This window comes from Scomber japonicus, chromosome 9 (genome assembly GCF_027409825.1).
Source record: "Scomber japonicus isolate fScoJap1 chromosome 9, fScoJap1.pri, whole genome shotgun sequence".
In the NCBI taxonomy this organism is placed as follows: domain Eukaryota; kingdom Metazoa; phylum Chordata; class Actinopteri; order Scombriformes; family Scombridae; genus Scomber; species Scomber japonicus.
In genome coordinates, this window is record NC_070586.1 from 32,192,074 (window position 1) to 32,216,761 (window position 24,688).

At 40.1% G+C, this 24,688-nt stretch overlaps 2 protein-coding genes and 1 long non-coding RNA gene across 3 annotated transcripts; 2 read left to right on the top strand and 1 right to left on the bottom strand.

Annotated features, from left to right (window-relative positions):
* figla (folliculogenesis specific bHLH transcription factor) lies at positions 1-7,650 on the top strand. Its single transcript, XM_053325585.1, has 6 exons — positions 1-195; positions 1,577-1,723; positions 1,836-1,925; positions 3,952-4,120; positions 5,875-5,939; positions 7,588-7,650. The coding sequence occupies exons 1-6, from the start codon at positions 10-12 to the stop codon at positions 7,648-7,650; spliced, it is 720 nt and encodes a 239-aa protein (XP_053181560.1). The 5' UTR covers positions 1-9.
* A 3,553-nt stretch (positions 7,651-11,203) lies between these two features.
* add2 (adducin 2 (beta)) lies at positions 11,204-24,412 on the top strand. Its single transcript, XM_053324790.1, has 15 exons — positions 11,204-11,244; positions 12,570-12,767; positions 13,227-13,368; positions 15,328-15,479; positions 15,595-15,675; positions 16,216-16,365; positions 16,717-16,860; positions 17,149-17,247; positions 17,910-18,086; positions 19,050-19,298; positions 20,241-20,357; positions 20,452-20,538; positions 20,631-20,757; positions 21,657-21,740; positions 22,952-24,412. The coding sequence occupies exons 2-15, from the start codon at positions 12,621-12,623 to the stop codon at positions 23,209-23,211; spliced, it is 2,016 nt and encodes a 671-aa protein (XP_053180765.1). The 5' UTR covers positions 11,204-11,244; positions 12,570-12,620; the 3' UTR covers positions 23,212-24,412.
* LOC128364253 (uncharacterized) lies at positions 21,975-22,279 on the bottom strand. Its single transcript, XR_008321764.1, has 2 exons — positions 22,216-22,279; positions 21,975-22,004 (listed from the first exon to the last, which is right to left on the bottom strand). It is a non-coding gene; the product is annotated as an uncharacterized LOC128364253 (long non-coding RNA).
* Positions 24,413-24,688: the final 276 nt, after the last annotated feature.

The following is a 24,688-nucleotide window of genomic DNA, read 5'->3' on the forward strand; positions in this document are numbered from 1 at the left end:
GTTGTTGAAATGAAGGTTCCTGAGAGGGAATTAATGAGTGATATTTTGAAGCGGTTGACGGGCGAGTCTCTGCTGCCTGTTTACAATAACATTGAGAAGTTTAAACGAGGGAAGGACGGCTCATATTTCGTCAATGAAGACTTCAATGAAACTGTGAAAAAAAGAGAGCTGGTTAACGCCAAGGAACGACTGAGAGTGAGTTTTGGAAACGGTATTTTAGAAAGTATGAACTTATGTTTGACAGTTGGGTTAAATGTAAGGAGAGTTTCCTACGTTATGTTCTGTCCTCTTCACGTCAAACCAATACAGCTAGCTTAATGTATGTATAAGATATAGTATAGTATACTACATACAGTGATAACTATTTTCTTATCTTATCCAGTTACAGTCTTTTGAGTTTAACATAAGTAAATAACTGGGTCACTTATTCTGTTTTTCCCTCAATTTGATTAACTTAACATACATAGAAGGATATATATTTTCACACATTTTCCTCCACAATGTCAAAAATATTCATTCTTCACATTTATATATTTTTGTTGAAATAGTTTCTCCTGTCTCATGGCCATAATAGTGTTTTTTTATATCGTTTTTCTGAAAGTTTAATTAATGATTAATCTCACATTTATCTGTGACTGATTAAACCTTGAGACTCTTTCTACCACATTACAGCAGACCACCACTGCCAGTTATATGAAAACATCATCACTGGCATATAGAGGGCACCAGCATACCTGTCTTCTTATTAAGAAGGTCTTACTATATTAGCTGCCATGTTATTTAACATAGCTTAGCTTTGCTCAGAACTAATAACCATGAAGAAGCAGGTTGGCTTTAAAACTTCACAATTCAAAGTCTGAGCTGAGGAAGTCTGGTTTCCCAAATGATGCACCTCCTTACAGGAATGAACTGTAACACCGCCTAAAAGTCAGAAACACTTGTTCCTCTGAGGGACTTCTACTAGTTTATCTAGCTGCTATTTTTTTCTAATCTTTGTGTGTGTGTTAATGTAGTGTGATGTAATGTGTCGTGACTGATTCTCATCTGTCTGTATGTAAGGTCTGTCTGTATGAGCTGACATTGAAATTGTTGTGTTGCACATCACAATTTTCTGGCTTTATAAAAGAAAGAAAATAAAGAACTAGATACAGCGTTTTAAGTGGGTCCCAATCTATTCTTATGAAAGCTGAGTGACATCAGCCTCTTTGCAAAGAGACACACAGATGAAATCATAGTGTGCACACTCTATGGGCCCAATGCATCCACAGAGCATGCTCACTAGACTTCTGCTGGCCGACATTGCTAACTTTCAGTTTTGCTCTCTGGCTAACTGTAATGGGTATAAAATGATTGCATAATGCTGCTCTTCTAGACTTTTGAAATGTGACCAGACCAGCATTGCCCCGCCTATTCAGAGATGAGCCATTTTCAACCCTTAAAATGTAGATTTTTATAAATTTGGTATCAATGTCAATATTACCACCAGCACTGAAATGTCACAGTACAGTTACAGTTCAAAAAACATGTTGAAGTGCATTGTGCCTCTTTCATGCGAATCATTTTCTATTCTATGCAGATCAGGAACTTGAACACCATGTTTTCCCGCTTGAAACGCATGGTACCACTTATGCGACCAGATCGGAAGCCCAGTAAAGTGGATACCCTTAAAGCTGCAACGGAATATATTCGATTGCTTGTTGCAGTTTTGCAAGACACTGACAATGTAAGTACTGCATTCATCAGAACAATATCAAAATAGAAGTGTCCTCTTTGTCTTCCAAGGACAGTACTGCCACTGATTGTGAAATGTTGATTAGTGGTGTTTTCTATTACAGGATGATGGCAACCAGACTGATTTTCTAAAGAATGCAATCACTTACGGTCAGACTGAAGGCTTTGGCAGTGACCTATGGAGAGTGGATGATGTGAGTCTTTTCTGCTTTTTCCACTACAGATCTATTTTGACCACACTGCGACCATCACCAAGCTATTTCACTGATCTGAGTAGCGCATGCATGAGCAGGTCTGCTATCTTGGACAGCTTGGTATGGTAACATCAGTTGGACAAACCGCATGCTGTCACTACAGAATTTGAGTATCAACCATGGATATAACACACATTTTTCACAGCATGTCAGTTATTACATAAAAATGTTTGATTCATGTTCACACTCTTTGGCAAAATGCAAAACTGTACTCATTCATTAATATATTGAATGTGTTTTGTTTGTTCCATCTTTGATATTAATTTGATGGACTTAGATCCTTTAGTCTTTTATTGTTCTCATAGTTGATTAAAGCATTTACAGGTTATGGTTTTAAACACAACTATTAAAACCTTATGGGATAAGAAGACTGGACGGATTAGAGGAACAACTATACTCCCCCTTGCCATTCTTGGGCAACATAGACTTCTCTCTTCAGTCATTGTGAAAGCAGTTTTTTGCTGAGGGCTCAAGGGTTTCCCTTTGGCACCGATGTTCTGTCTCAAGAATGGCCAACATGATTGTTGTATGCTTTTACACTGCTGTCTCTGATCTCCTATGTATACCACAGGATAGGCACAGGCCTGTGCAAGGTCCTGTTAATAGCACCCAGATAGTCAGGGAGAAATGGTTTCCTGCTCTCCTCTGTTTGATCCACAGGCACTTACTGTAGCCACATTTTCTATTCACATAGTTATACGCTTCCTTTGATTCAGGAAGAGCATCAAGCACTATGAATATATATGTGCTTGCCATTTCCTGCTTTCATGAGGCAGCAGGTGGAGTGTCAGTTTTGAGACAACCCTTGGTGTCTCAGTTCATTAAAGGCAGCATGCAGGATGAAAAGATGTCCATCATGGGCTCTCCCCCTTGGTGTTACGGTCATTGACATATGGATCTTATTTCCCTCTCTCATTAAACGTTGTTTCTCTTGGCAATATACTCAGTCAGGAAAGTCAGTGAACCGTGTTTGAGGTAGAAGGCTGTGTTGCTTCTACTGTACGCTTAGCTGCTTGATGGAGAAATGAAGATGTGGAGTTCTCCATTCCTCACAACCCTGATAGTATGATAGTTTGGTTTATGTAAATGAGAGTTGTACTGTTAAATCAATCGAACATTCACTGGAATTAATCCACATTTCAAGAATGTTGTTGGTGATGGTGTGAACAGAAGCCACATACAATCTCAGTATCTCATCAGATGTAGTGACTTTGGGAAGTACCCCAAACACTGTACTTGCACACCTGTGATATGAACACAGAATAAAAATGGAGTGGTTAAGACAATTGACAAACTGATGGCTGACCTGTGTTCTCTGCACAAACACAAACATTAAGAAGCTGTTATATTATACAGAATATCTATGTTTATGATTTCAGCACCTGATTTGGACTAAGTGCTTTTGATTTTACTCCCTGATCATATTGGCCCTGGTCCATTATAGTTTAATCTGTCACCTGTCCTCTATTCTGGAACATGGGCAAATAAGTTATTTCTCATTGCACCTCAAATTGATGACAGAGAAGGTCCTATAATATAATTATTACATTTTCAGAAGCATGAATTTTTCATTTTAGAACTCTATTATAAGGCTTGTAGATCCGTTACTCAGTATACAGTCTTCATTTTAAATTGCATTATTTCTTTAAAATGTGTGTTTAACATTCAGATTAAGAACGTTAAAAAAAAAAGTGATTTGTGTTCTAATTTTTCATCATTTCATTTGAACAGATAAGTAATTTTCCTGATCATGTGTTTGTATAGTGTAACGACAAAACCTGGAATTTATTGCTGCTGTCCCCAATATGAAGAGTCATTTTGTTGAAACTATTACTTTTTCTTCCTGTTGTAAGAAGTTGTTTGCATCATACAGTGATCCCTCTGAAATGAAAGGTTTAATTCATTGGAGCTGATAGTAGAAGGATATATCTTAACATATTTGTACTTGCATATTTTTACATGACAGTTTCTGAACATGTCAGAGGAGCGCATGGAAGATGGATTCCCCATGCCACCAGATTCAGGATCAGAGGACGGAGATATGACCAGACTGGTGTTGCAACACTGCATGATGCCTGCATACCAGTTCATCATCCAAGTAGCTCCCGATCAAAATTCGGTAACTCATTTAATTTGTCTAATACTTAACATGCCTAATTTTGTACTTGTTTGGCAACTACACCTCAGTAGCCCTGAGATCTGTGTCAAACAGACCCCATATATATACAAACATACACTTGTTGTATGTTTTGCTTATCTACATAATTCAGTTAATAAACTAAATGCATGCAAAATCCTCAATTAGTCATAGACAAATGGTTGGTCTATTCAAACTCTACATGGGCAGCGTTCATATGCAATTATAGAAAGACAGATCCTTCAAACAATAGGCAATCAGACACATTTAATTCCTGAAATGATCTGTCATGAATACACACTAATTATCACAGGAAATCAACAGGAAGCATTTGATTTTGCTCAGCAAACAGAATGTGTAGCCCGAACATCCAGGCTATTCAAACCAACTCCACAAGTACCTTTTCATCTGATTGGATAATTGTAGGTGAAGAGGCTTGGATCAAGACAACTGCACACTTAAGCCATTAGGACATTTGTAAAATTGGTGTGACATGCTGTTCACGTTTTTATCGGATTGTGGCTGAAACAAAAGCTGTAGGAGCAGGTAAACAACTGTGTGTACAGTGTACACACTATAAACAATGAGAATTCAATGCTCCATCAGTGTTAAATGACTAGTTCCATTAAATGTTATAATTCCATGATGTCTACAGCCAAAAAAATATTAATACGGTTGGAAGTCAGGCGTCAACACCTTCTTCATTTCTTTAACAGATGTCTCAACCCTGCTGAGTGGTGTTTAAAGCAGATTGTTTGGACCAGTATTGGAAATCTGCCAGGTTGGATTTTTTAAAAATATTTGTGTATCAAATGAGAAATACATTTTCAGCTAAGAAAACAAATGACTGAAATCACACCAGAAGTTACAGTATGAAGATTTTTGACAGACTAACCACTGCAGAGAGTGAGTCAGTATTTTAAAACACATACTGGAAATATTAGAGTTTATAATAATGATATCAATATAATAATTTGTGTGGTTGATATCTATTATTAACATTATTAGTTGATTATTTGTTGATGCATTAGAGCACCCAAATATAAACAACAGTAGATTGAAGTGGTCCAAGACAATACAAATGTGGTCCCCATGTGGTCACAGAGATCATCGTCATTTTTAAGAAATATCCACATGACAATTTTTACAAACCAGACAGTCTTTTTCACAGAGGACATGTTAACATGGAGGAGAAGCACATGTCTAAATAATAAAGTGAATGATGGCTAAATTCCATTTAGCTGTTTCAGTTTGAGAAGCCTGGTGTTCACGCTGGCTCACCATGCTTACTTTCATAGAACAGAGGTGTTAATGATAATATCAGCACCTGTGCCTTTCCTATTATAACAAGTCATCATTTGTGCTGTGGAAAGGACATGCTGATTAGTGCTGTGTCCTTTTCAGTTGGCTTTTGAATTGAGATTTTCAACAAGGGTAAATGGTAGTATATAATGTAATGGTAAAGTATTTGGCACAGTGACACCGCTGTTTTCAGTTACTCTGGCTGATTAGAGCTCTGCTGGGGATGAAAAGAGTTGTGACGGCAAAGTTTGCAGATGTCACCAAGTACTTCCTCTCTTTGACCTTTATAATGATACGTGTAACAACATTTGAGCTCAGTGGTTGGTCTGTTTGACACAAATCAGAAGTAAAGACTTAAATTATAGTCATTTCACCACCTTTTTCAAAATCATTGTTGCACTGCCCTCTTCTGGTCAAATGTTTTAAGTGTGTTCCATCTAACACTGTCAGGTGTGATCAGTAATGTTAGGACTTACGAGGACACTAAACACACCTTCATCCTTGCATCATGGAGAGTAGGGGTGTTAATTCTCATCCCACTGACATATTTATCATACACAAACTAATGAATGAATAAACTACTGCAAGAAAAAACCAACATAGCAAAATGATATTCCTTCTTAAAATAGTATTTGTGATGTTATTAATGTCAGGTAAAAAAAAAACCTTTTGGAGAGCTACAGTTTCATTTGAATAATGTGTAAAACTAAAATTTAGGGTCATCAAAAGAGCACATGAGGAAATCTATGTCTGCTGCATCCATGTCTGTGGGGTTCCACGGGACATAGGTGTTTTAAAAAGCCCTAATTCATTAGGAAATAATTGATTGACAAAGTGATTAAAAACACAGGAAATATAGAATAATGCACATGTGAGATATGACAAAAAGTATACCTCTGGAGTCTGCAGGGAGCCCCAGTCAGTATGATTAGGGTAAAGGATGTTTATTGATAAAAAAATATTTTAAGCTTACATTATTTTATTTTTAGGGGCCGTTGCTTTGAAGAAAGAATTCCTCATGAAGAAAATGCTATATTATTTTTCTCATTGAATATTACTTTTCAAATGCAGTCCACATTTTGTTTGAGTATGTATAAATGTGTTTTTATTTTATATTTACAAACTGTATCCTTGGCAGCCCTTAAATAAAATTGACAAGAGAACTTCCATTTGTATGTTTTCTGAGCCTGATATGTATCTCCTTCATAACACCAGGATGTATGTTTGGTTTGTGATTAGTGTGTTTATGTTATCCATGATGTCATTCAGGATAAGTTACACAATAGTGTTTCTGATTATAATCAAGTAGCAATAGAGTAAGTATACTCCCTAATATTACAACATTTTGACCTGAGTTTATATGTGTATTCAGCCAATTTCAAGTATCAAAAAAGTGCTCATTATGCAGAATGGCATCTTTCAGAATGTTATTCTGTATAATTGGATCATTATTTCTGCAGCATTAAGATTGGCTATAAGCAGCATTTTAATAGCTGTTAGAGGGGGACATGAGTTTAATTAGTTGTTGTAGAGTTGGATTGTACCATCCACAGCCAGAGATCATATCCTGTATGTTACCATTATTGTAAGTCTTTGTCCGCAAAGTAAGTATAGAGTTCATGCAGTCAAGTAAAATAAATGCAGCATTTCAATGATAATGAAAATAGAAATATAAAGTGGCATTAGATGTAAAATACAAGTAAAGTGTGTAAATGTGTTCTCTGCTGTTAATTAGTGAACTTTAACCTAAAATATTAACATATTCCAGTTCCCTTTTATAACAGGAGGTGGCGCCTGTTTGACTGTGAAATAATGTACCTACTTGAACTAGGCCTAGATAACTTAACCACGTTTAAGGAGACAGCATTAGAAAAACTCACCACTAGTGCTTAACATAGGCTTTTACTAACACAATAAGCAAATGCAGTGCTCAGATTCATTTCCACTCGATGAGGGGGGTGAGTGGGGGTGGGAGGGGGCTTGGGTGTCAGACAGGACAGGCGTGGCAGTGGGCTGGTCGAAAGCTCAGTCGGCGATGAGAAACATCAGGGTGTATTGACTTGGTATCAGCTGAGGCCCTGAAATACTGTGACAAAGGAACCCTGCCTGTCGCAACCCAACACTGACACATTTATTGTGCTGAATACATCCGCCTGTTCTGAGGACGGCTTCGGGCTGTGGGTGTGCCGCACCCACACAGAGGAGACGGTCCTGAGGATGCACTGAGGTGAGTACACCGCCACCTGCTTATATTTGTGTTTAGTTGTATCGAACAAGGCAATCATGGTTAGACTATGTGACTGGGCGTAGTAGAGGGTCCTCCCTGACGCGTGCATCAACGGTGTGTGCGCATTTCACTACTGATGCCTCAGTCTGTGCTGGCTGATGTTTACCGTGTAGTCGGTCATACGGTGCACAGTCCCTCTCTCTCTCTCTCTCTTTCTCTCTACTAACAGATTGAAAAGGGCGACGTGCTTGTGAAAAAGAAAAAATATTGCATCGTTCCTTGGCGCGCATCCACGGCTCAATATGATCAATGTTGTCATGTATTCACTGGATCCTGTGCAGATAAAGGCCTGTGTTGAGCGCAAGGTCCCATATGTGCAACGTCTGTCGTGTATTTCACAGTGAGACAGCAAGTCAGTGATGGCAGTCTGCTACCAGTGCTTCAGTCACGCACTGTCTAATCTCCCTCATTAGCGTCCCAGTGGTGCTTTTTTTTGTTTTACAGCAGCTCAGCCTATCTGTGTTACTGTGTCATTATTCATTATTCATAAGCGGGGTATTAAAAGCGATTTTGATGTTTTATATCACGTATTTGCTCGGTTCTTAGAGAGAAATCGTGCAAGCGTTGTCTCGTCGCTGCATTTTTGCGGGTGGCTGTTCCATCCTCCGCTCTGCTGGCGCTGGTGCTGATGCTGCAGCGCCAAGTGTTGCTAGGCAGCCATGCAGCTCGCGGGCCGCTCGCGGGTGGAGAAGCGGAGGATGTTACTAAAACATAAAAAGCAGTCTTTCAGATATTGTGCATTCATGATGAAACACATAACTGTTTCGTGCACAGTGTTGTGAGCTGCACCTACGTGACTATCTGTTCAATAGACTCGTCCTTCGCTTCCTCCCTCACGTGTGCAGCTTTTATCACCCACAGTACAATGGCAGACCCTGAACCTTGAGGCATTCATCTCAGCCGCAGTAGTGTAGAAGTTTATTAAAAGAAGCCTTAATACTAAAGATTGAAGGTAAATATGATTTTGCAGTTTTATTTAGTCAAGGGTAGCTCAGTAACAAGTTTGTATTTTAAGTTGACATGAGGAATAATCTATAATGAATAATAATGATTCATTAATATAATAAATAAAAATGAAACACATTTCAAAGTCCTATGACTAGTAGGACTCCATCACTTCCCTTTGTTATTTAAGCTTAATTTGTTCCTTTTGAAAGCATGTTATATATTGTTTATTTATGTTGTATGCCAACATGGCAGCCAAATGTCCCATTAGAGTCTGTAGGAACATGTCAGTCTTTACAGCCTCTATAAAATATATCATACCACTACACCCATCGCCCGTCAATGCATTTTCATCGTGTGTGTGCTGCATTTCTGTAAAGCACTCTGTCTGATTGATTTTTAGAGTTCATTAGTCCGCTTATCTAGGGATTGAATACAGCAAAGTTGATCTTGTTGTAAGTAACAGATGTGCTTTAAATATTTGGAAGAGGTTTAAGTTTTGTTTTGTGATTTGTTCAGCAGGAATATTAGACTTAAAGTCGTGTGTGGGGAAAAATGCAGTTAGGTTTCAATTATACTTTTAACATCAATCCAGACCTCACCATGATTGGATAGCTAATTAGTGAGGGCTTTCTCCTTCATGCTCACACAAACGACATCTACACATTCAAAGTTTCATGAAAGATTTGTTTGCCATAAAATTACGCAGCACATATGATAAGTTTACACAGTTGAAATATGTGTATTTCATCAAATGAATATAAAGGTTTGTAATTGATTATATAAGTTTTACCATGAGATCATAATTATTCAACATTATTTTATTATGAAAAACTAGTTAAGAGTCTGATTTGTTAGAAACTACTGGGAGGGATCTACAGAGCAGACATTCTGGCATAAACCTAATGAAACCGGAGCCAAAGCAAATCAATTTAAAGCTCTTTAGGTAATCATACAACTATCTGCTACTCTGCTGCTGGATGTCAGTGCTCAGAGACAGGAACCTCCTAAAAACCCCTGCAAGTGAGTAGAATCGATGCAGTCAATACACACTATGCATATGTGAAGATAATGTGCACCTTAATCTATTTCTTAGAAAATGTGAGGATTGGTTACTTTCTAGGTATAGGCCAACAATCTCGTAACAGAGCATAACAGAATCAGGCTTGGTGATTAGTGTCTTGTAGTGGACTATCCCACAGTAACACAGATATGCTATGGATATGAGCAAGGTTATGGACAGGCTTATATACTCTTTGGAGGTATGAACCTGTTTAAGGAGTTTGGTTTCTGATTAGATTTTTTGTAGTTTGGTTCCAAAGTTATAACTCAGCTGTAAAAGAGGAGGGAAATGGCAAAGTCGAGCTCTTTTGAGACAGAAGCGAGGTGATGAGGCAGCACGGTCAACCACCAGAGTGTGACTAAGGATAAGAAGGCAGCCGTGGTGGGCAAACAGCCAGATCTCTATGTCTCCCCTCAGTCATTAGGACCCTCCCTGGAGACAGAGGCTTTCTGTCTGCTGCTTGTCAGCAGCTGGGCCCCCTCTACTCTCTCTAGAGTCATACACACTGTGAACCATCCTCTATTGTGAGAGAGAACAAGAACAGACTAACTGCTGCTTCCACATGATGAAGTCAGGCTTGGCTGCTACTGATCATTTAAATGAAGTGATGTGTTAAAAAGCTGTATCTAAACACATTTAAATGTTAATTGCAAAGTGTTCCTGAAAAATAAATATGAATAACTGTGTTTTTGATTGCTTAAAACCAAAAATTGACTATCATATTAAAAGAAGACTATTTGGAGAGTACACATTAAATGTAATAATAAGCTGAACAGAGCAGTTTCTCTTAAACTACAAAAGGTAGTCGTTATGATCAGAGAGCTTTTTCGGCTGGCAAATAACATAATGCATATTTAAGTATATGTTTAGAGAGTTCAGTTAATGCTTTAGGGAACTGCTGTTGTAGTGTTTCATGGCCTTTTGAGCAGAGGAAGCCTGATACTGACAGATTAAATAGCGCATTTTATCCAGAAACTCCATTAAAGGTTTAGTCATCTGTCAGAGTTTTATGAGTGCAAAGCGATTTAGTAACGCTTAAGGATCTGATGTAACGCCCCCCTGTGCTGCTGGAGTGGAGTGTGCATCTTCTAAACATCATCCTGGATGTTCAAAAACAAGAGCCAGCATGTCATCTAGGTTACACAGCTTAGTTGCAGTGTTGCCACTAATTAAGCAAGTAAGTAATTGAGTCAGTTGGTGAGATGTCGCACAGGAGAGAGGGTGTGGTGTGTTTGGGACCTTATCTGCTCCCTGCAGCGCTGTGTGTGTGTGTGTTTGTGTGTGTGTGTGTGCGCGTGAGTTGAGTGTGCTTCACTTGGGGAGTGGCCAGCTCTTTTCTGAAGATACTTACAGTAACTCTTTACTCTTTCTCCAATTACCGAGCCGTATCGCTAGCTAACTTCCTCTTAGTGGTTCTGATGCTGCTGTCTGCATGTGAGCTCTTACTGCTAATGCTGCATTTTCTATAGCTTTGCACTTTCCAGCAGACCAGTACCCCGAGGAATACAGCATCCTTAATGCGAGGGTAGGTTTTTCATCTTAAAGCTTAATGTATTTCTGTACATGCCAGAATAAATTATAGTTTACTTGGGGTTGATTTGTACATTCATATCAATCATATTGGTTGAACTAGCAATTATTTAATATTTGATTATCTTTAAATCTCTTTAAAAAATGTAAATACCTCTGGATTGATGTGCACCAGCGTCTCCTAGGGCAGGGCTCTTGTGGATACTTGAGAGTGTAATCATGAAGATTAAAAACTAGCCGGCACGCTGCACCTCTCCCAGTTAAACATTTTACTTATATTTCCTAGAATAAGCCTCGATGTTGATGTCGTTTTTTCCCCCTCTGAACTGGATTACGGCTCCAGAAAGACCTTACTTATGACTCTAATTCAAACAGATTTTCTTAAAAGTGCCTTACGTAATATCTTTCATACTTTCTTTCATCCTCTTTCATCCATTATTTTCTCCTCTTTAACCTTTAAATCTTATCTGCTGAAATTGGACTGCAGCAAAGAGGACTGTCCCATCCCGTCGTCCCTTTGTACATTCACCTCATTTGTACATTTGACATTCTCATACCGGGTACGAACAGGAAGTGACGAATGGAAATGCATTTGCATCTTTAACCATGTGGGAACAACACTTAGACGTGAGAGAGCTCAACATTTGTTTTGTTGTCAGCTTCTTTGCTGTCTTCAAATCATCATTATCTGATTTTTGATGTGTCTTCAGGCCATCTCCAGCTTTATCTCAAGCTGGAGGTTTTGAAATAGACTGTATCTCACATGTCATATATTTTAGCACCAAACAGCACTCATCATAAATTAACAAATTACTATGTTTTAAAATCCAAATATCTGGCTAAGTGCTTACTTCAGGTCACCACTATCTGCCATTGTTACTCAAAGGATGTAATTTGGTAAAAACACAGCTTCTGTTGAAACACAGTGAATTAGGGAGTTGGGTGTGTGTGTGTGTGGGGGGGGGGGTCCTATGAAAAGTTGTGAATATTGCAAGCCTTGCCTCACTTATGCCATGTCATTCAAAGCTGATATGTTGAAAATTGGTCTGCGCTAATCTGCAGCCTGGAATTAAAACCATCTCAAGTTTCATCTTGCTTTAATGGAAAAAGGTTTCAAACATATCAACATTTTAAAAGTCTGTGTTTTAATATGAACTATTGAGTTACCTCTACAACCTAGAATGTATAAATTAAATTGGCGCACTTACCAGAATATTCTCTCTTATTTGTGAGGTCATTTTGTTCATACTGCCTTAAAAGCTGATATTCAAGAAACATTTATGATGTCATTTACCAATGTATTACTCCTCTTCTTCACAGTTCTCCTCACCCACACCTGGTTGTAAGACACCCACTGCAAAACAGTAGAAAATGAGCAAGTCCCCCACCCCTAAGGGCACTCCGGTGCAGCGCAGCCCCAGTGATGGGATACCTGACAGCCTTCAGTCTCCTCAGCATTCGACCCCCGGCTCTGGACCCCAGCAGAAGAAACGCATCTCCAGCCTCCTTCAGAGTCCGGTGAGATGGCTGTTCAGCTGTGTGATTAAGGCTTTTTCCATGTCCTCTCCTCTTCTCTGTCTCCTCTCCTCTAGATATGATTATCTCCTCAATTTAGAATAAATCGGTTCTGAAATGCTGCTTGACAGCTCGGGCTACAGTCAGTGCTGTACACTCTAAGTGTATGACTGTGTGTCTCTCTACATGTGGAGGGTACATGATGCTGATGAAGTACATGAATAAAGATGGTGGCCATAAAGTGAAAGGGTTGATGAAAAGTCACTGTCACCTCTGTACTGTGGGAGTGTCTGTGTTTAAATCATCTATGAATTAAAAAAATGACACAAACTAATGCACTAAAGACAGAAATATTCACATAACTGAGTATTATTATAGAGCTTAAATTATTTATAATGCATGATCTGTATATACATGTGTATGTGCTAATGTATAACTATTTATGTTTGTGTCTGGGTGCAGTCATTCAGGGAGGAGCTGGATGTACTGATCCAGGAACAGATGAAGAAGGGCGGCAGCTCATCCAACCTATGGGCACTGAGACAGCTTGCTGACTTCATGGCCTCACATGGCTCTCCGGCCGCCCTACCAGTCTCCCCTTCCAGTACGTGCACAAAACCTTTAATTATACCTCTAAAGACACTGCAGACACTGCAGACACTGTCAAAATGGTGTTCTGTTGTTTGTCTGTGTGTCATTATAGCCATGAGTATTGCATTTTTAGCCTCAGTGTTCCATTGTTAGCTTGCTTAGGCAGTGGTTACTCCACTGTAGCCCATGTGCATTGTTGATAGCTTACATATCCTGCAGAGTTCAAATGTAACCTTGTTAGCCTTGCATAGGAAGAAGAGATTATTAGATCTGTTAGTAGCCAGGTTTGAAAAATTAATTTGCCAAAGAGTCTAAGAAAAAAAACCCAAATAACGACATTGTCAATGTCATTGTTAGCCCAGAGGTTCTATATGGTTAACCCATGGATGTATAAAGAGAACAGGATACAGTGTTGGAGGCAGGGCCACGTTCATTCCTATGAAGGTTGTGCTGGCTTCCAGTTTAGCCTTGCTGCTAATTTGAACGGGGATAAAACAATTCAATCATTTGTCTCTTCTAGACTTTTGAAATATCATCAATGGATCAAATTCTGATGTGATGAGAAATTAATAATTTTAAAATGTATCCACCACTTTGTAGCTACCCCTTTTCCCTTGATTGTGTGCAGGGCCAGACAGACCTGGAGGTTGTAATAATTTCACAATTTGGCCACTTTGTCAAATTGGCTTCAAAGGCTGACACTGTTCTGGGGGGCTTAGGTTGGAAAGGGCCAAACTAACAGTTTTGGCTCATGCTAAAAGTGCTGGCTAGCTATTAAATTTGCTCTGCTGTTAGCCGTTGTGAACACTGGATGATCCGTTTATGAAGCAATCAACTGTTAATCTGGAGATTTATTTCAATATCAGAAGGGTTGTTGTATCCATCAGTCATTTCATATATTAAGGATAAGACACAAATGATTCTACTCTTCTTCCATCCTTAACAGCCACTTTTTTGTGTGGTGACCATATGACTTTTGTCATTGTGTAGCACAGGTGTAACTAATTAATTAGTGGCTGCATTCCATTTACATAGCTGGTATAGTCTGTACCTGCTCACCAGTATAGCTCACTGACACACCTAAAGGCAGAAACACACTGGATATAAAAGGCTGGGAATAGCTCCCTTTTCATTTTCTAGAAGAAGTGATGAATCCCTCATGAGGAGCCTGATAGGATCACTGACATCAATGGAGACATGCAGGCTATAAATTATGGAGTGTTTTTTTCTTTGCATCCTATGTAAAACTCCAACACTAATGTACTTTACTCTTGAACCTATATATACGGCAGCATCAGTGGAGGCGATAAAATGCAGTTGGACTGACAGCTCAATTGATCTGCCCACAGTCGGCCAAGTGTGAGAGATGTTGATAGCTTGCCACATGAAGTGTATTTCTTCCCTAAATCATTCATGACATTAGTTACACCTGTGCTTTTACTGCTGTGACAAATTGCAAATATTTCCACTGCAGTATATCTACAGTAGCTGCACACAAATGTACAATTTATAAATGAAGAAAAAATCAGTGAGTTATTAATTGTGCACAACAAGCAATTTACTGCAATGAAGGAACTTGTCCACAGAGAAAAATCTATCACAGTGTGTGTCTGCAGTTGTTTTCAATATCATTTCATTAGGATTAGAGTTAAAAGCCCTGCACGCCCACACAGGTGTTTTGAATTATTCTGGCTGATTAGACCTCTGCTCAGGTTGCATTTTAGCAGAATTAAGCAGGGCAGTAGATGAGTCCATGTGCTAATAATAATGGTAAACATAAAGCAGTAAACATGAATATGTAATTGGACATGCAATAACTCTTTATTGCACGTGTAGAAACTTGCCATAATGTTAATAATGGTATCATTCATCAATGCCAGTTTCCTTATTAAAATGTGTAGTTCAAAAGTGATCAACCTGTCTCATCGTCTCTGTCTCTGTCTGCTTTTTCTCTTTGTCTTCCACCACACAGACATGATGATGGTGACGCCCATCAACGACCTGCATGGCTGGGAGCCTGGCAGCATGGTGAAGGGAGAGAGGTTGATGCGATGCAAGCTGGCCAGCGTCCATCGTCTGTTCGACCTCTACGGCTGGGCCCAGATCAGCCGCACCTGTCTTACTGTTAGTTTTATTTCAATTTCATTTAAGAGGCAGTTTTTCACACAATGGTGTAATATTTTGGTTTATTCCCGTTGTCGTTCTGTCTTTACTGATGTCCCTCTGCCCTTGTCGACAGCTGCGTGTGAGCAAAGAACAGGAACACTTTCTGGTGCTACCAGACGGCCTGGCCTACAGCGAGGTGACTGGATCCAGCCTTGTGAGTACAATTAATCATACTCACAATAGGGGGCAGACACATGGTGTTTGCCCTGATTTGCGATTTATTGAAAAGTGCATTCAGCCATTCAGTGTTACTGATATGATGCAATTTGTAATGTGAAATATCTCAACATCTGGATGGATGGCTTTAAGTGAAAAGACTCAACAACTATTGGATAGGCTGCCATGAAATTTGGTACAGACATTCATGTCACCCTCAGGATGAATTATAATAACTTTGGTAATCAGGTCAAAACAAAAACATGTCCAATACTTTTGATTATTACTAAGTACTGACTAAATGACTAAACTAAGAGGGTGACAATGGTGAACACTGCCTGATGATTACATACCTAAGTAACATTTATGACAAATGTTACTTATGTTCTAATTTGCTTCGCTCACTGTGGTGAAAGTGTGTCCTAGATGTTGAGTTTGCCTCATAAACATTCTATCTCAAGAGAATTTAGTCCAGTCTAGGTAGATGTTCCAGTTTTAGTTCTCCTTACACATGCTAATGGTGTCATGTGGTTTCCAGGTAAAGGTGAATATCTTGGGTGAAGTGGTGGAAAAAGGCAGCACTAACCTCGGTGTGGACACAGACAAGTTCAGCCTACACTCGGCCATCTACTCAGCCCGACCAGATGTTCGCTGCCTGCTGCACCTCCACACACCTGCCACGACTGCGGTGAGTCATCCTGGGATGATGCTGTGGGGGAGGTTGGCATTCACTCAAAGCTGTGTCCTGTGGAGAATAGAGGATAAACCATTATACATCTACTGGTCACATCCAGATACACAGTGAGAGGCACTGCTGAAAGGAGGATGCAATAAACGCACATTTAAACACATATTAGATAACTGGATAATATTTCATAGCTGCAGCATTTCAACTCTCAGCCTTTTCTGTCATTGTCTGGTAATGTTATCCGATTGTCGAGCATGGATATGCCTGTGAAGCACAATGTGACTTCCTCTTTGTGAATGTGAGCCTGGTTCATAACCTTTGCTGCCACGACTGACAGATAACTGTCTCCAGGTTTCAGCTATGAAGTGCGGCCTCCTGCCACTGTCCCATGAGGCCTTGCTGGTCGGTGATGTGGCTTATTATGACTACAATGGAGTCATGGACGAGGAGGAGGACAGAGTGGAGCTGCAGAAGAGCCTGGGGCCCACCTGTAAGGTGAGCAGCATGTATCATTGCCTTATTCAGCAGTTACAGCTCCTGTGCCTCCCACATGAGTTGTTTGAACTGGGAGAATGAATAGAGAAAAGACACAAGGTGATGTGGCCTCATGATGGATTAATTATCGAAGCTGCTGGTGCTGCTGCTTGGAGGCTGAACTCCAGAGTTGGTCTTAGTTTGCCTTCTCATTCAGCAGGGACGTTCTTCTATAACCTGCAGCTGTTGCAAAAAATAGAAAAAGGTGAGTTTGTAATCTAGTGTTAATGTTGATTTTGTGATGTGCAGGTACTGGTGCTGAGAAATCACGGCATCGTGGCTCTGGGGGAGTCTGTGGAGGAGGCCTTCTATACCATCTACCACATCCAGGCTGCCTGCCAGATCCAGGTAGTAAACACACACACACACACACACACACACACACACACACACACATTCTGACATATTAGAGCAGTGGTTCTCAAGCTTTTTTCACATCAAGGATCCATGAACTGACACAAACTAGACCACCCATTTGATAAGATATTTGCTTTTAGATGTTTTATTACAGAAAGTGTATGAAACCCATCACTATTCTGTCATTTTGTTACATATTGATGGAATTATAGTCAAAATGAATGATTCCCCTTTTTGCTTTTTGACCCCTCAAGGACTCCTGGGGGAGACTTAGTGCTGCCATTGAATATGTGTAGGTGTGTGTGAGTGGGAGAGGGAGAGGGAGCTTATATATGAAATGTAGATGCATCAATTTTACACATGGGCAATTGCCCTTCTCTTAATACCCTTTCACTATAATTCAGCCAGCAGCTCTGCACTGCAGTGTAAAACACTACAGTAGCGTTGTGTGCCAAAAGTGACACTGCAGTAATCCTGCAGGACCAGCAGTGGCCTGTGTACATGACTGTAAGGTGCTAGGGAGGACAGTGCGTTATATTTTCCTCAACCACAGTAAAGCAAGGCACTGTGCTTGTATGAATGTATGCAGGTGAAGTAAAACTTTGCTGTAAAAGAGAAGTTGTAGTCTGTTTTAAATCTGTGTTTTGCTGCAGGTGTCGGCATTGTGTAGTGCCGGAGGTGAACAGAACCTGATTATGCTAGACCGGACCACCCATAAACCCAACCCTACTGGCACCGTGGGCTGGGCTGGCTCCACCTTTGGGCCCCTGCACAAGAGCCGCGTTGGGGAGCATGAATTTGAAGCCCTCATGAGAACTCTGGATAACCTGGTAGGCAACAGTTATATTAATGTAAAACAAAGACTACAATGATGAATTTCTTTTTTATTTAAGAAGATTGCTCAAGATTTGGTGGATTTATAAGGATGGAAGGTCATACTGGTGCTGCTTTAACATTTATGTAATATTAAAGGAAGAGTTTGATATTTTGGGAAATATGCTTTTTTGCTTTCTTGCCAAGAGTGGGATGATAATCAATACAATACCACTCTCATGCCTGTATGGCAAGTATGACACTACAGCTAGCAGCCAGTTAGCATAGCTGGCTTTGTCCAAAGGTAAATAAACACACCTACAAGCACTTCTAAAGCTAAGTAGTTAACATATTATATATTGTGTATTTAATCTGTACAAAAAACAACCTGTAAAAAACAGTTTGTGGTTCTATGATAGGTTATGTGTTGGACTATTTCTAGGCAGGGAGTAGTGACTTCAAGGAGTCTCTGCTGATTGACTGACAACCTCACTAGCTAAGCTAGCTGACTTTAGCTTCATATTTTACACACAGATGTCAGCATGACATTGATGTCTCACCCAACTCTAAAATGTTTTCCAAAAATTAATTTAAAAACGAATAAAAAGAGACACATTGTTACCCATTATACTGTGTACACAACATTGAATTTAACATCAGAAGTTGGGCATTGATCTCTGTGACAAATACTACTGCCTCAAAGTAAACAGCATAAAAGCTTCCGTGCGGTTTGCCAGTGAAAAGCTTTTAAGGGGAAGCAGCAGTGACAATGTTTGCATCAGCAGTAAATCAACAGCAAATACACTGCTGATACTGCTTTTGTGGAATAAAACTACAAACCGCAGAAACACTTGCATTACCCAAGAGCTAATTGCACACATCAGTTAAGTATAATGACAATGCAATGAACACCAGAAGTTGACTTAATGTTATCTACTGCACGCACACCATCTAAAACTTCTCCCCCTGTTGTTTTCCAGGGTTACCGTACCGGCTACGCCTACCGCTTCCCAGTGCTGCTGGAGCGATCGCGGACACGGAGGGAGGTAGAGGTACCCGCAACCGCCACAGCCTTCCACCAGTTTGACGATGACGGAGTCCACCCGGCTCTGAGGCAGCACCCTTTTGCCCAGCGCCAGCAGCAGGAGAGGACTCGATGGCTCAACACCCCCAACACCTACCAAAAAGTCAGCCAGGATGAAGCCAGCCCTGGACACCAGCGCACCACTGTGAGGCTCAGAGGAGAGGATGGAGATGTGATAACTGATGCTTAATTGGCTGTTCAGACTTGAAACTGCATCACCTTCACTATTTGCACTTGATAACATTCACAAGGGTGCGCAGACTCTGTCAAATAGCCAAATCGTGGCAGTTGTAGCCTAAAAGGTGTGTAATGTCACCAGCTCAAAGAGGGAGCAGTGAGTAGACTGAGTCAGGAGGGATGTGGAGGGATAACATTTTTTTTTAAAGAAGCTGGAGAGTGGAGGGATCAGGACCAGGAGTGAGATAAAAGTAAGCTTCTTTCCCTGAGGAGGAAAAGAAGAAAAGGCTTGAATCTTGCTGAGGTTTGGAACTCCCGGTACATTTTATGTTGACTGATGTGAGGAGGAGACTGACACAGTAACAGAGATATTCTCCCACAATCTCTCTGATGATTTGAAAAGAAATTTGCTATATTTGATATGCATTTTACCAAGGGGATTTCTAACTCCAGAGTCAGCAGGTTTGTCTTTGTAAATCTTGTGTAGCGTGTGTATTATTTCCATATTGGGGGCTGCAGAGTCTTTTAGAGACAAAAACAATATGAGCGTGGTTGTCTTACATCAGTGGGAGGAGCTTGGCTTTCCCTTTCACCTTAGACCCTCCCACCCTCCTCATGCTCCTCTTCTCTGCATTGCAGGGGAAAGCCCACTGCTTGATGACTACTGCAGTGCAGAGTCTGCCCTCTGCTGGCAAAATTTACTCCACCAGAGCAAATATACACAAAATAATCTACTAAATATACTTTGTTTAGGGATGTTGATTTGCTATTTGTTTCTCAGCCCAAGACTGATTAAATAATAAGGACTGTTTACTACATTTGGGACATATTCAGTCATAGAATTCTGCTTTTAAAGTTGATTAACACATATTGTCTTGAACTGTTTACATGTTTGTTTTCTCTCACTTAGTGGCTGAAGACAGAGGAGGTGACACAAGCTGGCAGCACATCCATCAAGATAGAGAACCCAAACCAGTTTGTGCCTCTTTTCACCAACCCTCAAGAAGTGATTGAGACACGAAACAAGGTGCCTTTTCCGGCTTTTGGTTTTTTCTCACCTGCACGATCATAAGCTTTGTCTTCGACATACTTTTTTATGAACATGGATTTCCCCTCCTCAGATCCGACAGCAGAATCGGCAGGACATGAAGACAGCAGGGCCGCAGTCTCAAGTCCTCGCCAGCGTCATAACAGTCGACAGTCCCCCGGTAAACTACAGTCCTTCTACTCGCCACCATCTATCCTTTGTCCTTTCCAGAGTTTAGAGCTGTGATTTTGTGTTTTTTTGCTTGTCCATTAGTCTCCAGAGATCCAACCTGAAGTCCCACCTGAGCCAGAAACTCCCAACCCCTTTAACCAGCTGACAGACCAGGAGCTGGATGAGTACCGCAAGGAAGTGCAGAGGAAACAGGATGGAGGGACCGATGGTATGATTAATTCAGTCAGCTTCACTCAGGTGTCTCAAATACATTTGGTTGCAGTTGTCTAATAGTCCTAACATACAGTAGACACCTTTCTATTTGAAAGATTTGTGAAGTGTGATTTTCTTGTGCTCTATATGGCCAAAAGTATATATTTACCTTAATTTGATTGTTAATGTGTCATTCCAAAAGTATGGCATTCATCTGTAGCTAAAACTCTTCTATATTGGAATCTGGCTGCAGGGAGTTGCTTCCTTTCAGCTACAAGAGGTTCAGTGAGGTCATGATGTTGGGAGATGAGACCTGGCTGTGAATACGGCTGAAGTCAGAGCTGGTCTAGTTCTTCACCATCAATCTGGGGAAACCAGTGTTGGCCGTTTTCATGTTGAAACAGGGGAAAGGGTCTTCCTCAAACAATTGGATAGGTCCATGTACTTTTGGCTATATTGGTTGTTTGGTTTTCCCTCACTTACACTATTAATGCGGTGCACATGTTCTTCTAACTTGCTTAATTGGGCTGTGTGTATCATTTGTAATTACCAATATATCACTTTTTAAATGACAGCTTCTACCTGCTTTTCAGTTGTTTTCAGCTCTTAGAAGCTGTAAAGTCATGTAGCATCATGTTTTGTTGCACAGAATATAAAATGCAAGTGGTAGAGACTCACAATCTTGTTATCAGTGGTTTATGGTAATGACTCATGTTTAAAAATATGAACAACAGTCATCATTGGAGTTAAAATGATACACACACGCCACCCTCAAAGCAAGCTTGATGTCACTTGTAACTGTGATGTAAACTTTGTCCACTTCTCTTTGCCTCTCACTTCCTGCTCAGCTGAGCACTCACTACTACTGTATAGCCCTCCACTGTGTGACTGTTGTGTTTGTGTTTGTGTAAGTAGGGGAGGAGGTGGCAAATGACAAGGAGTCTTCCCCTGCTACCTCCCCCACAAAGGGCCCCCCGCCCAGCCAACCCCCTCTCACAGGTGAGGCTTGGCAGCGCACTGACCGTCCGCTCCCCGCTCGCCTTTTGCACACTGGCTATCTGACCGGCAGCCTGCTCCAAGTCTTACATATTAGACCCATGTGTGATTCAGTGCTGCTTCTGCCCTCTCATGCTTCAGATGCTCACTGACAACCATGTTACTCCTCGTCATGTGTAGTAGATACAGAACAAGTGAATAACTGTGGTCTGCACAATTTCACAAAACACATCTCGACAAGTCACATTAGTAAAAGTACAGGTGTAACTCATCACATTAACAATGGCTGAATTCCATTTAGCTGTTTCAGTTTGAGGGTCCTGGTAATGTGCTGCCTCTCACGACTTACTGGGACTCTTTAATAGAGCAAAGCCATTATTAATGTTATAAGTAGCACCTGTGCTTTTCCTGCTATGACGAGTCATGTATGCCTTCTATATTAGTAATGTGCTTCATTATTATTTTTTCATTTCAAAACAGCTGAAGTGGAAGGATTCACAATATCCAACAACATTTCTGTCCTGTCCCAGTTTCTCTGTGTATAACTTTCACTGGAACTATTTTCTGCCAAAGAAATAATCCATGTGAAAACTGTAGACTGAGTGTTCTATGTGACTTTTTTCCCCATGTTTGGTGGAAACTATGGAGTAACATGGGGTGTCAGGTTTTATTTGTGTGTTGAATAGATTTTTAAGTTGGAAGGCATTTTGGCTTGTCTAAACAAGAAAACACATTCTAAAAAAATGACGCTGGTGCATTTGGCTGTATCTGTAAAGCAGCACACACAACCAGGCCTCATGTAAATGGATGCAGCCATGATTGATGTCATTACTTATACTTACCTTTCAAGTCAAAATGCCTTGTAAAAGCCTGTTGTCACCATTGTTATTGTTTGTGTTACATTTGCTATATTTCAGCCCTTTGAAAGGAAATCCATGTGTCTGTGTACCCATTGTATCTCCTGTACCTGTCTCCCTCTGTCTGTTCTTTTCTATGTTACTCCATACTGATTCATAGGGCACACTTCTGCTTTGGTCTTGTCTCACTAGTAAGTACAGAGAAACTGTATGAAAAACCATTTCTCATTAAGCAAGCATGTTCATCTGCAGTGACATGTCTAGCATGTAGCTTTGCAGCTCCGCCACACTCAAGACTTTCTGTCTATTAACTAAACTTCCACCCCTTTTTTTCCCCTCCCATGACAATCCTCGGAGCAGAGGAGGCAAAAACAGAATCTCCAGCCATACAGAACGGAGGCGAGGAGGAAAAGCAGACCACAGAAGAACTGGAGAAAGGGATGAAGGCTCTCTCAACCAATGACACCTCCTCGACCCCTGCTGCTCCGCCGGCCAAACCACAAGGCGGCACCCCCGAAGGTTCGCCCTGCAAGTCCCCGTCCAAGAAGAAAAAGAAGTTCAAGCCACCATCGTTCCTGAAAAAGAGCAAGAAGCAGAAGGAGAAAGCAGAGACCTGAGGAGCTCATACACACCAGACCTCGGTGAAATACTACTGTGAAATATTTCTTAGTGTACGATAAAGTAGCAGCTGGGTGGAGTTAACTACACAAGGTCTGTTCAAACGCAGTCAGTTAAGATGTCATTCACAAGACTCCGTGTGCTAAATTGACTTTCAGATACTTTACTGTAACACTGTTACTCGCCGATTTGATCTATGTGGTGATTCATCTCAAGCTGGTTAAAAAAAAAAAACACTGATAATTATTTTAACATAATATTTGACCCAGGTCGGACACAACCCAACATTTTGACACACTACTTCTTGTCACGAGTCTCTCACATACACACAGATAGACACAAATACACACAGTCCCTGCATATTTCATGTCTTATTTTCACCTGCCGTGGTATCAAACGATTACTTAACTTCACTGTATAGGCGTTTTAAGAAGCTCATTTTTCAAACTGGGATTACCAGTGTGATCCACTGCACAGAATTTGTTACGTACAGTTTTGTTTTTGTTTTTTTAATCCATACTTTTCAAGACACAACGGAAATTGAAATCCCCATGAATTATGCACCCCTAATCCATGTATAGGCACTTAGACATTAAGTATATTCACATTCTAGTACGTTACATTCATTCATCATCATAGGCATCTTCTAGTCATGGTTTAGTTCTAATTATCAGATAGATGTTGCAGGTATACTATGTGAGCACAAGTGCAGTACATGTAGAAATATACTGATAGCTACTGATTGTGCTCTTTTGAATGCTGGTTTTGTGTAAAACTGTCAGCATATTGATGTTATTACAGCAGGGATAAAAAGAGGAAAAAGAATCTGGGGGAAAATGATGCTGGCTCGCCACAAAACACAGCTACAAACGCCATTAATACCAAAAAGAAAAAAGAAAAAAAAGGATGTAAAGCATAAAGAATCTGTTGCTTGTCAATGCAGTTTGAAACCCAGTAATAGAAGATACTGAAGGTAATAAACATTCCACTTTTCTCATTTCCTTTTCAATGTATGTGTGCAAAATACCTCTTAAAAGTTGTATTTATTTTCCGTTTTAACCAGTAGCTGTCAACAAAATGCTGATGTGTGATGTTTGCTCATGGTTTTTAATTTATTTTATATTAGAATGTATAAGTGAGTGTTGCAAGGTTACCATGTATCAGTCATTAAAGATCAAGTTTGATTTTAAACCAACTGAACATCGAGTTTATACGTGTGTTTTCTTTCTTTTCCTGCTGGATTATTATCCTGCTTCATGCTCCTCCACAGCTCCCATTTTCCATTTTGATCAAATTTAATGTGGACTTGTGGGGAGAAAAGGCTCCATAATGCTTTGAAATCCTAATTGCTAGAAATAACTAATAATTTAGCAACTAATATATGATATAATAATATGTCTAAATACTTTCATATATTAAAATATGTATTTCTGAATATGTTTTTGCAAGTAGTAAGCAGAATTTAAATACAATCCA

Coding starts and splice junctions, on each gene's coding strand:
- figla (XM_053325585.1), top strand. CDS start 10: ATGAAGGTTCCTGAGAGGGAATTAATGAGTGATATTTTGAAGCGGTTG. Junction 196..1,576: donor ACGCCAAGGAACGACTGAGA/GTGAGTTTTGGA, acceptor TATTCTATGCAG/ATCAGGAACTTGAACACCAT. Junction 4,121..5,874: donor TTCGGTAACTCATTTAATTT/GTCTAATACTTA, acceptor TAACACTGTCAG/GTGTGATCAGTAATGTTAGG.
- add2 (XM_053324790.1), top strand. CDS start 12,621: ATGAGCAAGTCCCCCACCCCTAAGGGCACTCCGGTGCAGCGCAGCCCC. Junction 12,768..13,226: donor CCAGCCTCCTTCAGAGTCCG/GTGAGATGGCTG, acceptor GTCTGGGTGCAG/TCATTCAGGGAGGAGCTGGA. Junction 19,299..20,240: donor CTGGACACCAGCGCACCACT/GTGAGGCTCAGA, acceptor TCTCTCACTTAG/TGGCTGAAGACAGAGGAGGT.